Source organism: Hypomesus transpacificus, chromosome 26 (assembly GCF_021917145.1).
Source record: "Hypomesus transpacificus isolate Combined female chromosome 26, fHypTra1, whole genome shotgun sequence".
Lineage (NCBI taxonomy): Eukaryota > Metazoa > Chordata > Actinopteri > Osmeriformes > Osmeridae > Hypomesus > Hypomesus transpacificus.
Window position 1 is genome coordinate 8,710,275 of NC_061085.1, and position 13,772 is coordinate 8,724,046.

The window sequence follows — 13,772 nt, forward strand, 5'->3', positions numbered from 1 at the left end:
GTCTTTCAGGAGAAGTATTGGCACTACTGTGTACAAGTGTCGAATGCCATGTGTCGGTAGGAAGATAACAATTGTGGAGGTAGAACTTTTAGAGAGAGAGAGAGAGAGAGAGAGAGAGAGAGAGAGAGAGAGAGAGAGAGAGAGAGAGAGAGAGAGAGAGAGGAGAGAGAGAGAGAGAGAGAGAGAGAGAGAGAGAGAGAATTTAGAAGGAGCTTACCTGCCAGTGCTCCTCCAGATCTCTGACCTGTTGTCTCAGCTCCTTCAGGCCCGTCACAGCCTCCGCCTCCCTCAGCTTCACCCCTATCAGCTCCTCCTGCAGCCTCACCACGTTGTTCTCATCCGGTAGGGACGTGTTCCTCTGGAGGGGACAACAGCCGCTTTACATTTAGTCCTTTAGCAGACGCTCTTATCCAGAGCGACGTATAGTAAAGTACAGGGACATTCGACCCGAGGCAAGTAGGGTTAAGTGCCCAAGGACACAACGTCATTTTTGCACGGCCGGGAATCGAACCGGCAACCTTCTGATTAATAGCCAGATTCCCTAACCACTCGGCCATCTGACAGTTGAGTGTGCAAGTTCCTGATAGGCCTGAACTTCAGTGAAACTTCAAATCCAAGGCGGGGGGGAGGGGGGGGGATGGTTGACAGTGCCTCCAGGGGTGAGAGACTAGATCCCAGTGTCACCGACGTTGACATCACAGTGACATCACGGCGATCTACCTCCTGCTCACCTTCTCAATGTCCAGGATCTTGTCCTGCATCTCCTTGAGGGCGCACTGGGACTCGGCCTCCTTCAGCCGGGCCTGGACCAGCTCCCTCTCCAGCTGCAGGGTGAACTCCTCGCTGTAGCGGGGGCTTCCCTTCTACAGCCCGGCAGGGGGGGGGGGGGAGGAAGAGAGGGGATATGGAGGAGCGAGGGCGAGGAGGAAGAGAGGGGATATGGAGGAGCGAGGGGGAGGAGGAAGAGAGGGGATATGGAGGAGCGAGGGCGAGGAGGAAGAGGGGATATGGAGGAGCGAGGGGGAGGAGGAAGAGAGGGGATATGGAGGAGCGAGGGGGGAGGAGGAAGAGAGGGGATATGGAGGAGCGAGGGGGAGGAGGAAGAGAGGGGATATGGAGGAGCGAGGGGGGAGGAGGAAGAGAGGGGATATGGAGGAGCGAGGGGGAGGAGGAAGAGAGGGGGATATGGAGGAGCGAGGGGGAGGAGGAAGAGAGGGGATATGGAGGAGCGAAGGGGAGGAGGAAGAGAGGGGATATGGAGGAGCGAAGGGGAGGAGGAAGAGACGGGATATGGAGGAGCGAGGGGGAGGAGGAAGAGAGGGGATTTGGAGGAGCGAGGGGGAGGAGGAAGAGAGGGGATATGGAGGAGCGAGGGGGAGGAGGAAGAGAGGGGGATATGGAGGAGCGAGGGGGAGGAGGAAGAGAGGGGATATGGAGGAGCGAGGGGGAGGAGGGAAGAGAGGGGGATATGGAGGAGCGAGGGGGGAGGAGGAAGAGAGGGGATATAGAGGAGCGAGGGGGAGGAGGAAGAGAGGGGATATGGAGGAGCGAGGGGGGAGGAAGAAGAGAGGGGATATGGAGGAGCGAGGGGGAGGAGGAAGAGAGGGGATATGGAGGAGCGAGGGGGAGGAGGAAGAGAGGGGATATGGAGGAGCGAGGGGGAGGAGGAAGAGAGGGTGATATGGAGGAGCGAGGGGGGAGGAGGAAGAGAGGGGGATATGGAGGAGCGAGGGGGAGGAGGAAGAGAGGGGATATGGAGGAGCGAGGGGGAGGAGGAAGAGAGGGGATATGGAGGAGCGAAGGGGAGGAGGAAGAGAGGGGATATGGAGGAGCGAGGGGGAGGAGGAAGAGACGGGATATGGAGGAGCGAGGGGGAGGAGGAAGAGAGGGGATATGGAGGAGCGAGGGCGAGGAGGAAGAGGGGATATGGAGGAGCGAGGGGGAGGAGGAAGAGAGGGGATATGGAGGAGCGAGGGGGAGGAGGAAGAGAGGGGATATGGAGGAGCGAGGGGGAGGAGGAAGAGAGGGGATATGGAGGAGCGAGGGGGAGGAGGAAGAGAGGGGATTTGGAGGAGCGAGGGGGAGGAGGAAGAGAGGGGATATGGAGGAGCGAGGGGGAGGAGGAAGAGAGGGGATATGGAGGAGCGAAGGGGAGGAGGAAGAGAGGGGATATGGAGGAGCGAGGGGGAGGAGGAAGAGACGGGATATGGAGGAGCGAGGGGGAGGAGGAAGAGAGGGGATATGGAGGAGCGAGGGGGGAGGAGGAAGAGAGGGGATATGGAGGAGCGAGGGGGAGGAGGAAGAGAGGGGATATGGAGGAGCGAGGGGGGAGGAGGAAGAGAGGGGATATAGAGGAGCGAGGGGGAGGAGGAAGAGAGGGGATATGGAGGAGCAAGGGGGAGGAAGAAGAGAGGGGATATGGAGGAGCGAGGGGGAGGAGGAAGAGAGGGGGATATGGAGGAGCGAGGGGGGGGGAGGAAGAGAGGGGATATGGAGGAGCGAGGGGGAGGAGGAAGAGAGGGGGATATGGAGGAGCGAGGGCGAGGAGGAAGAGAGGGGATATGGAGGAGCGAGGGGGGAGGAGGAAAGAGAGGGGATATGGAGGAGCGAGGGGGAGGAGGAAGAGAGGGGATATGGAGGAGCGAGGGGGAGGAGGAAGAGGAGGGGATATGGAGGAGCGAGGGGGAGGAGGAAGAGAGGGGATATGGAGGAGCGAGGGGGAGGAGGAGAGGGGGAGCCAGTTAGGAGGGGGGGTTGTTGTATTACACTCCTTGTCATGTCCCTCGCATTAGTCTTTTGACGATTATGCTCACAATACTAAACTGTGTGGTCCAACTGCATTAGAAATACGTATTGATTGTCTTGGCTTGCTTGCATGTTTATCGTTTCCACGAGAAAGATTTCGCGGGATAGTGCTGTAAGACCACAATTTTTCCCCACTTGATTTCAACAGCCAACAGAACGACCCCCAGCTACTGCAAACAACATGCATGTTTGATGGCAGTTCACTCTCCAAGCAAGGCACCACCTTATGTAAAAACAGCACTTTCATATTCATTACACACATTATCTCATGATGAATCTCTCACTGCGGCCATAAATAATAGAGTGTACCCTCGTGGATGTTTGGTCAACGCCTGTGCGCCCAAACAGCCCAGTAGGTTCAGCACAGCTCTGTCTAGCACCTATCACCATCAGGCGTCTGATTACACATTCATGATTGACTGGGGGATGTTAAAAGGCTCCAAATGGTGGCTTTGCTGCGTGGAACAGCGTGTCCTGATTTGAAGCGATGCATGCAAAATGTGTCATTATGCAAAGAGACAGAATTAAGGGGGGGGGGCTGGAGGGAATCTATCCGTCTCTTCTGTGACAAGTGATTTTCGTTGCTAGGCAACATATGCACTTTCACTGCCGGAGAGAAATAACCACATTGACGGATTACAAAAACAACATCCACACCGCGAAGGAAATTTAAAAAGTTGGGAGATAATCAACCCTCACAGCGTCATTACACAACACAAACCATTACGCCTGCACCACATACACACAAAACCAAAAAAAACACCAGCATAATTTTTGCCTCCATCACAAGCTGATGGTATCCTTTTCAGGAGAGTGGGTTCGCTCCGTGTTGGCTGGAGGAGGGTCCGTCTGTGAGCTCCTCCCTCCACCAGAGGGCGGCGTGGCCCCTCCTTACCGCTGGGTGGCGCTGTGGCTGCCGGAGCTGGCTGATGACGCCCAAGGCCTGCTCCAGCTGTGCGCTGATGTCCTCGCCCTGCTGCCTGACCGTGGCTAGCTCCCGCTTCACCAGGGTAGCTCTCCTCAGCCCTCCTGGGCTCGCGTCACTTGTCCCTTGGGACATAACCAACCAGGAGGGGGTGGGGGGGGGGGGGAGAGGGGGGTTGCCCGACAGGACCATGGTGGTGGGGGGGGGGGGGGGGGGGGGGGGGGGGGGGGGGGGGGAGGTCGGAAGAGGGTGGGCAAATCGATGTTGTAAGAGATCGAGTTTTGGAAACGCATGCCCGTTTTTTTTCTTTCTTTTATAGGCTTCTTGAGATTCGTTAGTTGGCCTTGATTGACAGTGCGAGGATTTAGCTCGGCATGGTACGATACTGTCTTGATGTGAGATTATACATGCACTTCTTAAAGTTTAACTTCTCTCTGATTTGTAATAGGGGAGAGCAAGTTTTCTACTTGTATTTGATTTTCTTATTTTTTTTTGCTGTACAAAAATAACAATCATAAGCATGCAAAGCTCAAATAGATATAGAACTCTGAGAGGAGGGAAAAGGAAGAGTAAGGAAGGGAGGATAAGAAGAAATAAAGATTATACCTGGATCAATCTATCTGCCAAGGAAGCACTTTCCTACAAAACAGAAAACATCAAGACAAGCGTAGAGGGAGAGAAACCAGAAAAGACAGTTTACAACACAAATAAAAAGACACTTTGATTTATTTCGAAAGAAAATGCTATGTACATTTTCCATCCTCCTTTTGAATATTATATTGGGTTATTTCTTTATCTCTAAGGAGATGGAAAAGGAACAGGGCCTTTAGGTGAGGGTGAGGTGAGGTGAGGACGAAATGAAAGTTAGTGGCATTGGTGATGACATGGTGACAAGGTTTCAGACAGGCAAAGCAAAGGGCAGCTAGCTACAGAGCAGAGAGAGCAGTACAAGTCAGCAGCACAGTGAGTGTGTTTAGAAGTCATGCTTTTTTTGTTTGTTTGTTTTAAAAACAGCCACTTTAGGTATCTTTTAATGTTGTTACGTCGAGTTTCGGAAAACTTTCAAATGATTTGAGTTAGTCGTGTTCAGAGGAGTGAGTGATAAAGGAGATGTTTTGGGGGCCAAAGACAGCAGCCTAGAAAACTTGGCTTGGAAGCGACACTGTGATATGAGTGGGTTAAACCTTGAGACCAGGGTTCCATTGGTGCCTACGGTTCATCCTTTACTCAGGTGTCATGCACGGTGCTCTGGTCTGGCCAGGACACACCCAGCCTAGAACCAAGCAAGCAGAGCTGCGACCATGCACTGTGGCATGCAGTCACATCCAAGAGGATGTGCCCTCTCACGCCACGTTAACTCTCACATTCCATCAAGCCACTTGCAGACGCCGCTTCGGTTAGTCGTGTCACAAGTCCCGCCCCTTGCCCCTCGCGTGACAGCCAATCAGACTGCAGCAGCCACAGTTCTGACGCGTGACAAGCTGTCGCTCCTCCAAAGCCGACCTCCGCTTCACAAAGTCAACAGTAGATTCGCAAGACCCCTATTCCCCCCCCCCCCCTGTCCAGACTATGGAGGGAGGGAGGGCTACTGTGGCTTTTGATTGGACGTTCCACCCCGGCTCAACCCAGGAAAAAGCAACAAAGGCCAGTGTGTCTAAATACGGATGAATGGTGAGTGAAGAAGAGCGGGATGGTTTATTGTGGATGGTCCTGTGTGGCCGCGTTTGACGGAGGCTGACTTTTGCGATGGAATGATACGGAGGGTCAAATCCTCCCCCCCGGGCCTACCCTCCGTGACCGTCGCCGGCACTCACTTTCTCCAGCGTGTCGATCCTCTGTTTCAGCAGGCGGTTCTCAGTGCGCAGTCTCTGGAAGAGGAAGAGAAGATCATCACACACTGCTACACACACACACACAGGCCTGTACGTATCTGGCCTTTCATCGCTCTGATCCGTGTACAGAACGTTCAGCGACTCACCTTAATCTCCACCTGCTCCTCCATCTCCTTGGTTTTGATTGTAGTGTATTCTTTTTCTAGCCTAAGTACAATATATATATATAAAATTAATTACAAAAAAACGGATATTAAGACAGTGAGCGTCTCTGCTCCTAACCCGGTGGAAAGATAAATCCCAAAAATAAAGCCCTCACTTCTTCATCTTCTTGGCGTTGTACTTGACTTGATAGGCAGCTTGTATGACCTTGTCTGGTCCGCTGTCTAGCTGGTGTGGGATGACCTTCTGAAAGTGCTGAAAGGGGGAGACCAAACACACACACACACACACACACACATGCTTCAATCCCTTCAACTGCCATCGTCACGTGTTGTTAAATGTCTCTTCTTTGCTTGGGTTGTGGTCCGGTCGTACCTGTAACATTCCCTCCATGTCCAGCTGGATGAGTTCTGTCTGGTTCATCTGCAGGATCGCCAGGCCCACGCGAAACACTATCTCCAAACCCTGAGGAGAACAGCAGCGATGAGCTGGGACTACAAACGGGATGAGCTGGGACTACAAATGGGAGCATTATTGGGTCAAAGGTTTAACTGAGCATTCGTTGGAGGGCAGACAGACACATTTGATGGTGACTTGATACCTAAACTTAGCCTGGGTGCCAGCCGAACTTAGTCCCGCCCTCCAAAAAATGTGGTCGGGAAGTTGGGTCTGGGGTCGCTCGGTTAGGGAAAAACTATATCTGAACAAGAGCTGTTCGGACCAATCAAATTGTCAACATACTACGTTGCTCTGATTGGTTGTAGGTCTATCCAATTGAGCGAAGAGGCATTTTTTTCCGGGTTCGGTTGAAACACGCCCCATACTCACAGTCCAACTGAGCGGTATCAGACTCATATTCTGACTAGAATTATGAGTATGACAACGTCAGGCTAACTTAAGCCACTACTGGGAGACTACAGGTTGTTAATGAGGAGGGTACTCTTAACTCGTCTGAGAATGTTAAATTCTTACTTTTTACCAACAGGGGGCATCAATGTACAGTATGTATTCATTTCATTCGCTGGCTTCTCATTGGACAAGAGACACTGCTGACACACTCCGGAACATTCCCGTGGTCTGGCGGTCATGGCAGAGGCCAGCACGAACGCCTTCGACTCTCTCACCTCACACATGAAGATGTCGAATATCCTGGTAGCGACGGGCAGGGGGAAGGAGGTGAGGAAGATGGTGAGGAACCAGGAGGAGGCGTACATGGAGGTGTGGAAGCTCTGGGCCTGGAAGTGAAGGTGGAGCTCGGGCAGGTGTTCCTGTGAAAAGGGGGCGGAGACTTACCAGGTCAACCAGAGGAGAGATTTCTTTCAAAACAATTGTTTTGTTCCCAGAGAAGTATACAGGTGTTATTTAACAACGAATGACCTGCAGAACACGGTGTGGTGGAGGAACATGAGTGCTGCTCTGGCCTGGGGCATGTCCTACCTGGATCATACATTCAAACTGGAACATACAGAGGCCCAGCTCCGCCATGGTGGGCTTGAAAAGCTCCCTCAGTCTGTAGTCCTGCATCAGCTTCACAAACACACAGAACGCTTCCTCCTCTGGCATCTGGGAGCCAAAAAGAGGAACTTTTAAAATCCCGCTGTTCCTACGAATTCCTTGTGTCTGACCGCGCAGATAACCTACGTCATCAAATGTGACTGGTTGTCTGCCATGTGGTTGCCGGGCAGATTACCTGCATGAGCAGCAGTCCGACGATAAAAGCACTTCCTTGACAGTAACCGACCTCTCTGTCCACCAGGGAATAGGCCTTGAGGAAACAGGAAGTAAATGTTCAGCAACAGTCATGAGAGTTCCGAATAAATAGATAAAGAAAAAGTGCAGGGTTAAGGGCTTTCAAGGTCAAACTGTTGACTCAACACTTAAAAACAACCAGTATTTGGGCAATTCAGCACATTGTGATGGTTCTGTCTCAGAAATAAAATATGTACCCTGAACCTACGAAAATGCTTGAAAAAAAAAAAAAACCTCTACAGTGTTCATGCTCTGGCCTAACAAAGCCATCGCAACCCCCCCCCCCCCCCACAAAAAAAAACAGAACATTATCATTTCTGTTATTTTCAGGGAGTCAGATGGCTGAGCAGTTAGGGAATCAGGCTATTAATCAGAAGGTTGGCAGTTCAATTCCCGGCCGTGCAAAATGATCTGTCCTTCAGCAAGGCACTTCACCCTACTTGCATCGGGGGGGGGAATGTCCCTGTTCTCACTGTAAGTCGCTCTGGATAAGAGCGTCTGCTAAATGACAAAATGTAAATATCTCGCCGTTCCGAAAGCTTATTTTTGCGAACATTCACCTTCATGACGTTGAAAAGCACTTCCTGTCCAGAGCAGTCCTTCTCCTTGAAGAAGTCGTGCTCGGGGTAGGTGCGAGCGATATCCCTGCGGATCAGCTTCTCGCAGGGCGAAGTCATCTTCAGCAGCTCCGAGTACTGGTCTTTGATGGGCATGTTCTGGGCGTCGCACAACAGCTGCCAAACTATCGCCCGGAAATGGTGAGGAATCCCTTTCCTGACTAGATCCTGTTTGGGGAGAACGAACGAAGGAGGCCTTGAGCACGGAGCTGTTCTTTGCATATTTGAAGATTAGTTTGTGCAGTTATTGACTTAGGGAAATGTCTCAAAGTTTGGTGAAGGAGTCTAGAAAAGCAATATGTGGTGTTATGACTTAGTTGAGTCATGAAGCCTCCTACGTGGGAGTCAGATGGCTGAGAGGTTAGGGAATCGGCCTAGTAATCTGAAGGTTGTCGGTTCAATTCCTGGCTGCGCGAAAGGACATTGTGTCCTGGGGCAAGGAACTTCACCCTACTTGCCTCGAGGGGGGAATGTCCCTGTACTTACTGTAAGTCGCTCTGGATAAGAGCGTCTGCTAAATGACCAAGGGTAAATGTACTTGCCGCCATGTTCTTATGTTCTCCCAGCACAACATGTACCTCAAGTCCCTATAATACATTTGACTAAATATGATCTTGTCAGTGAGGTGCTCTGCTAAGTATCATGTTTCTTTAGCATATTATTGCCGAAGAGACTTGATTAAGTTATTTCCGCTAGTGAGAGAGAACATGGGTGGGTGTGTGTGTGTGTCCCAGATGCTGAACTCATCAGACCAGATGCAGAGGTCCACCCACTCTGACATGCAGCAGGGGATCTCTCTGCCCTGTCAGGGAGGTCAGCCAGGACAAGGCCAGGCCTTGTGTTGGAACAATACGCCCTCCCTATCCCCAGTGAAAGCTGTGCTCCTCCCTCCTCCTCCCAGCTCACTCTACACTCCTGGTACCCCTCTTCTCTGGTTCCCACAGCTGGGCCATGGTCTCTCTCTCACACACACACGCAAGCGGAAACTCGTGAATTACACATACACTCGTGAATACATCTAGAGAAACACCCTAGTTTGCCACTATGCTGTGTATTCACATACGGATGGCTGCATAGGGAAGACTGGGAACTAGATCCTGAGGAAATGTTTTAAGAATCTCGATGACTATGATGGTTTAAAAGGTCTGCTGACAAAGACAAAAGAAAATCTGCTGTGTTTGCTTTTCTCTTGCAGTAAAAAGACAGGAAAGAATAGAAGAGTAGAATTAAAAGTTTAAAAAAAAAAGAAAAGAAAGTTAAGTCGTGATATGAAAACGTTTTGCTATGACAAAGACGTGTTTGCATGGCATTGATCGGCATTGCTTTTAAATCGCATGGAATACAGTTGTCTGACAACCAGGGTGCGGCACTGTCCGCATAATCGCTTGGCTAGCCACCGAGGACAAGGACAACACAACAACATAGTCATGGACTCTCGTTATCCTTGGTCGTGTACAGATAACACCCCGCTTCTGAGCGTGCGATGGACACTTCCCCACCAAGGCCATGTCTAACATAATCCCACAGTTCGCATTAACCCCTCGTGAGTCGATTAACCAGGGCTGGCCTCGACACGGTGTCACGGGCGATCTGTCGGTTAGGTCAGGAGGTGTCGCAGCGGGGTAAGCTGGTAATTCGCTCTTGAGGGAGGGGCCGGCAGGGGAATCCACCGGAACGTGACCTCACCTTTAGCTGCTTGTCCTTCTTCTTGCGCACGTCGTCCCACTCGTTGACGATGCGCCCCCACAGTATCCAGGTGTCCTCCTCCAGATGGGACAGGTTGGACGAGGCCGAGGAGCTGGACACCAGCGAAGAGCCGCTGTTTCTCCGGGAACCATTCACCGACCTCAGGGACTTACAGTCCGTCTCCAGCAACCTGCCCAGGCACACACACACACACACACAGACACACACAGACACACACACACACACAGACACACAGACACACACACACACAGACACACACACACAGGCACACACAGACACACACACACACACAGACACACACAGACACACACAGACACACACAGACACACACAGACACACACAGACACACACAGGCACACACACACACACACAGAATGAGGAAGCTGTCAGAACTACTCTAAAGCTAGTAAACACATGGCTTATCCGGTCTCTAAGCCAGGGTGATGGAAGGGCTCATTAGAGCCTTGCCACAGGAACAGGAAGTAGAACGTCTCTTCCCAGTCTGAGAGGTCAACAGAGCCACGCGTCAGTCTGGGTGAGAGAGCGTGACCTGCCCTGGGAACCAAGCCAAGGAGCGATATCAAAGACTGAATGCATTAAAAAGCATCCGTTTGTTTCTTTGGTCCAATCGAAATCCATTAGGAGTTGTTCACACCGACCGCTACAGTCAGTCTAATGTGGCTCTGGCAGTGTGGAGGTCCGAAGTGTGTTGGCAAAGGAGGCACTCAAGATTTTGGTGCAGTGCTAAAAATGGAACGGCTCGTTTTAAGAAGCCTGCATTTCCAGTGAGAAGCATTAAGCCAACAGCTTCATAACAGGTACAGCCATGCAGCCCCACAAATCTCCCATCCTTCAGAAAAATCAACATCTATAGCTTCCCACCTACAGGTAAAGCCAACAGCTAAGTGGGTCATAAATGTTGTCCAACGTTATGTTGTTGACATGTTCAAAACAGTTCTAAAAGTTGGGTTGTGGGGACCAACTGCCCGAGCTTATGAACCGTGAGTATCGGGTCTCGAACGTGTTACGTGTCACCGTGTCGACCCGACGGAGCTTAGGACCAGCTGAGGTGACAGAGAGAGCCAGGCCTCCCAAACACACAAAGCAAAGGAGCCTGCGGCCGCGACACAAAAGGCACAGAAACCTGATCTCGGAAAAAGAACGGGAAAAAAAAGAAAAGACGGGGCCTCCTGACAGCGGCCCAGTGACTTCACACACGGCGATCTCCGACTGGATAAGGTTGCAGACAAATGTGGGTCACCAGGGAAGGGGCTGGATGCAGGGCCAGACTGCTAGCAGCTAGCTTGGGGGTTTTCCCTTTCTGTCGGAAGAGGAGGAAGCCTATGCAGCCCCAGCTCTTGTAATGACACAGCGTTAAGGAGGGAAATCGAGTAACGCTAACAACAGACTTACTGAAACAGAATAATAACATAGGACAGTGGTTTCTTGTGCGTTGCTGTAAACAGAAGAACCACTCGGTTCCACTTCCCACTGTAATACATGTCATTGTATTCAGATAGTGCTCAAATGTAAACCTATCCCTTTCAGTTTCTCTGCCAGCACATCAACAGGACAGTGGAACCACTCAAGAAACACCAGAGCCTGATTATTGATCTACCTACGCCACAAGCACTCAGCCTACTAAAACAAAACAATCCAATAAAACACTATCATCTCCCATGTTCATTTTCATAGATTACGTAGAACATAATTTGGTTTTCTGAGTGGATGTAGTAATTCATGCAAAGAACTCGAACTAAACTCAACCCATCTGAACTCAACAAGTCAGCAATGAAACGAGTTGCTGCAACCTTGCTAATAATTTACTAGTAACCAAACACACAGTTTTTCACAAAGCCCGCCGTGAACAAATTAGACAAAAACATCAGTAACAGCTAAAGCAATACAAAGGAAAGAGGAAATAAAATATATAGCACGGCGTTACAGGGAAAAGGATGAAAACAGACACAAAAGAGCGATCCAAGGTCGCCCTGACAAATGACAAACACATGACATGTTGTCGTGTCATGTTGCACATTGCTCCTCTGTAAAACGAGCGAGAGCGCGCTCAAAAGGAACCTGCCAGTGAAGGCCTGCACTCCATCTTACCAGGAGAAGCTCATGCTGATCGGGGTTACTTCAGGGACTGAGCCAGCGAGTGAGAGTCCTAGGTCTCCCTCACACATGTTTACTCTCTCTCTTTCGCTCTTTCTTTCTTATCTAGTCTGCTAGGTGCAAAGGGCCTTCTCCAAACACACACACACACTAGCACACACACACACACACAAGCACACACACACACTAGCCTTGGCTGAGGGGCTATGTGATGCATCAGTAGCTGGGACATTGCCTTGATCTCACTGTGTGTGTGTGTGTGTGTTCGGGCTACAGATGATTTCGATGTGTCCGATCGATCAGACTGTCGAGTACATCCTCAAAGCCAAAAAACGTCACCCTCGACAAACCAGCCTCGGAGAACAGGTGTACTGAGTTAGAAGGTTATCTGTGTAGTGGATTTGCTACACTAATAACATGAATTCTGAACATGGGCCTTGACCCAGGTCTAGATGGACGTGGCGCTTTCTGTGTGTGTGTGTGTGGCAGATGAGGAAGTGATGTCAGTCATGGGGAGGGAACTTTAGAGCCCAGCTGTGTGCCTACTCGCTGGGGTGGAGGCAGGGGTCAAAGCTTAGGCTGGGGGTCAAAGGTGGCGAAATCCCGATAGCTTCTGTCTGGTGTTTGTAGGTGGGGCCCTGCTGAACACTGTGTGAAGGAGAGGAATCCTTGCCCGAACACGCTCTAATCTGCCCTATCAAGAAGAGAGATTGGCATGCTGTTTTAAAACAGCACTGATGTGATGAGGAAAAACGGCCCCAAAAAACGCAGGTGGACGGTCCAATCAGGGCCTGTCTGATCTGACCACATGACATGCGTGTCAGGAAGAGGACAGAATATAAAAAAAAAACATCTGTACTTGAAGCGGCAGCTCCCTGCTTAGGGAGCGTGTCGAGTCAGAAAGGGGAGGAGGGGGGGTCTGTCAAGCTTGATAAAAGACAACACGTCTCACTTCTGCTTTGGTCACAGAGTGAAAGCTAGCCGCCCTCATTAACAATGCTCATTAGTGCTCTGTTGAAGGACACGTGCACTAGCAGTCTCCAAACCTGCCACAGACAAAGCTCTCATCGCTTCTGGTAAAAGGACAAGCTTCTGGAACAGTCCAAAATAAGTGACATTTGATCCAAAGAAAATGTATCTATCATTAGATTTAAATCTGGCAATATGTATATAGGCTTATTGCACTTCAACCTGGCAACATATGTACCACATTACTGATCTTCTCAGCCCAGAAAGATGGTTGTTTTTGCTCCTGAGACAGATCATCCATCTCCTCTGTCTGGTGGGTTAGAAGAAGATCAGTCAGCTCTCCTGACTTCCTCTGCAGCTAGCTGTGAGAGCTGCACCCCCTGTCCCTAAACCTCTCCACCGCCGTTTCCATGTCAACGCAAAGATTGCACTTAAAACCAGGGAGAGAGCCGTAGAACGGAGGGAGAATTTCCAGTGCCGATCAGGGTCAACTCTCAACAAACACGCTTGAATCCTGATCACGCCGGTTTGCAGGAAAGTTCGTATTTATACTTTTCCTTAACTTAATTAAATTTAATATTTTATATAACTCTTATTTAATCTCCTATTTCTGTCAACATTGTTGACCAGAGCATCGTCTTAAACATTTCATTGTCCAGATTACTCTGTCACTCATTTAATTGATCAATAAAACACCTTGTAATTGCACCGCAATAACCACACAGGTCTGAATGGACCAGTTATCAATACTGTTCCTGTGCTGCCAGATGGTGAGCGTATGACGCGGATGTTCAGTCGTAGCGGGGGTCAGATGGCTGAGCGGTTAGGGAATCGGGCTATTAATCAGAAGGTTGCCGGTTCAATTCCCGTTCGTGCAAAATAACGTTGTGT

General features: G+C 50.5%; 1 protein-coding gene across 1 annotated transcript in view; it reads right to left on the minus strand.

Moving 5' to 3' along the window:
• LOC124487239 (ecotropic viral integration site 5 protein-like) overlaps positions 1–13,772 on the minus strand; it is a 28,800-nt gene that overhangs the window by 8,681 nt on the left and 6,347 nt on the right. The window contains 14 exon segments of the mRNA XM_047049411.1: positions 218–358; positions 732–863; positions 3,701–3,826; positions 3,829–3,855; positions 4,337–4,369; positions 5,545–5,598; positions 5,709–5,769; positions 5,882–5,979; positions 6,100–6,189; positions 6,849–6,992; positions 7,162–7,287; positions 7,415–7,489; positions 8,034–8,258; positions 9,777–9,966. Of these exon segments, the coding sequence (XP_046905367.1) occupies positions 218–358; positions 732–863; positions 3,701–3,826; positions 3,829–3,855; positions 4,337–4,369; positions 5,545–5,598; positions 5,709–5,769; positions 5,882–5,979; positions 6,100–6,189; positions 6,849–6,992; positions 7,162–7,287; positions 7,415–7,489; positions 8,034–8,258; positions 9,777–9,966 (1,522 nt within the window).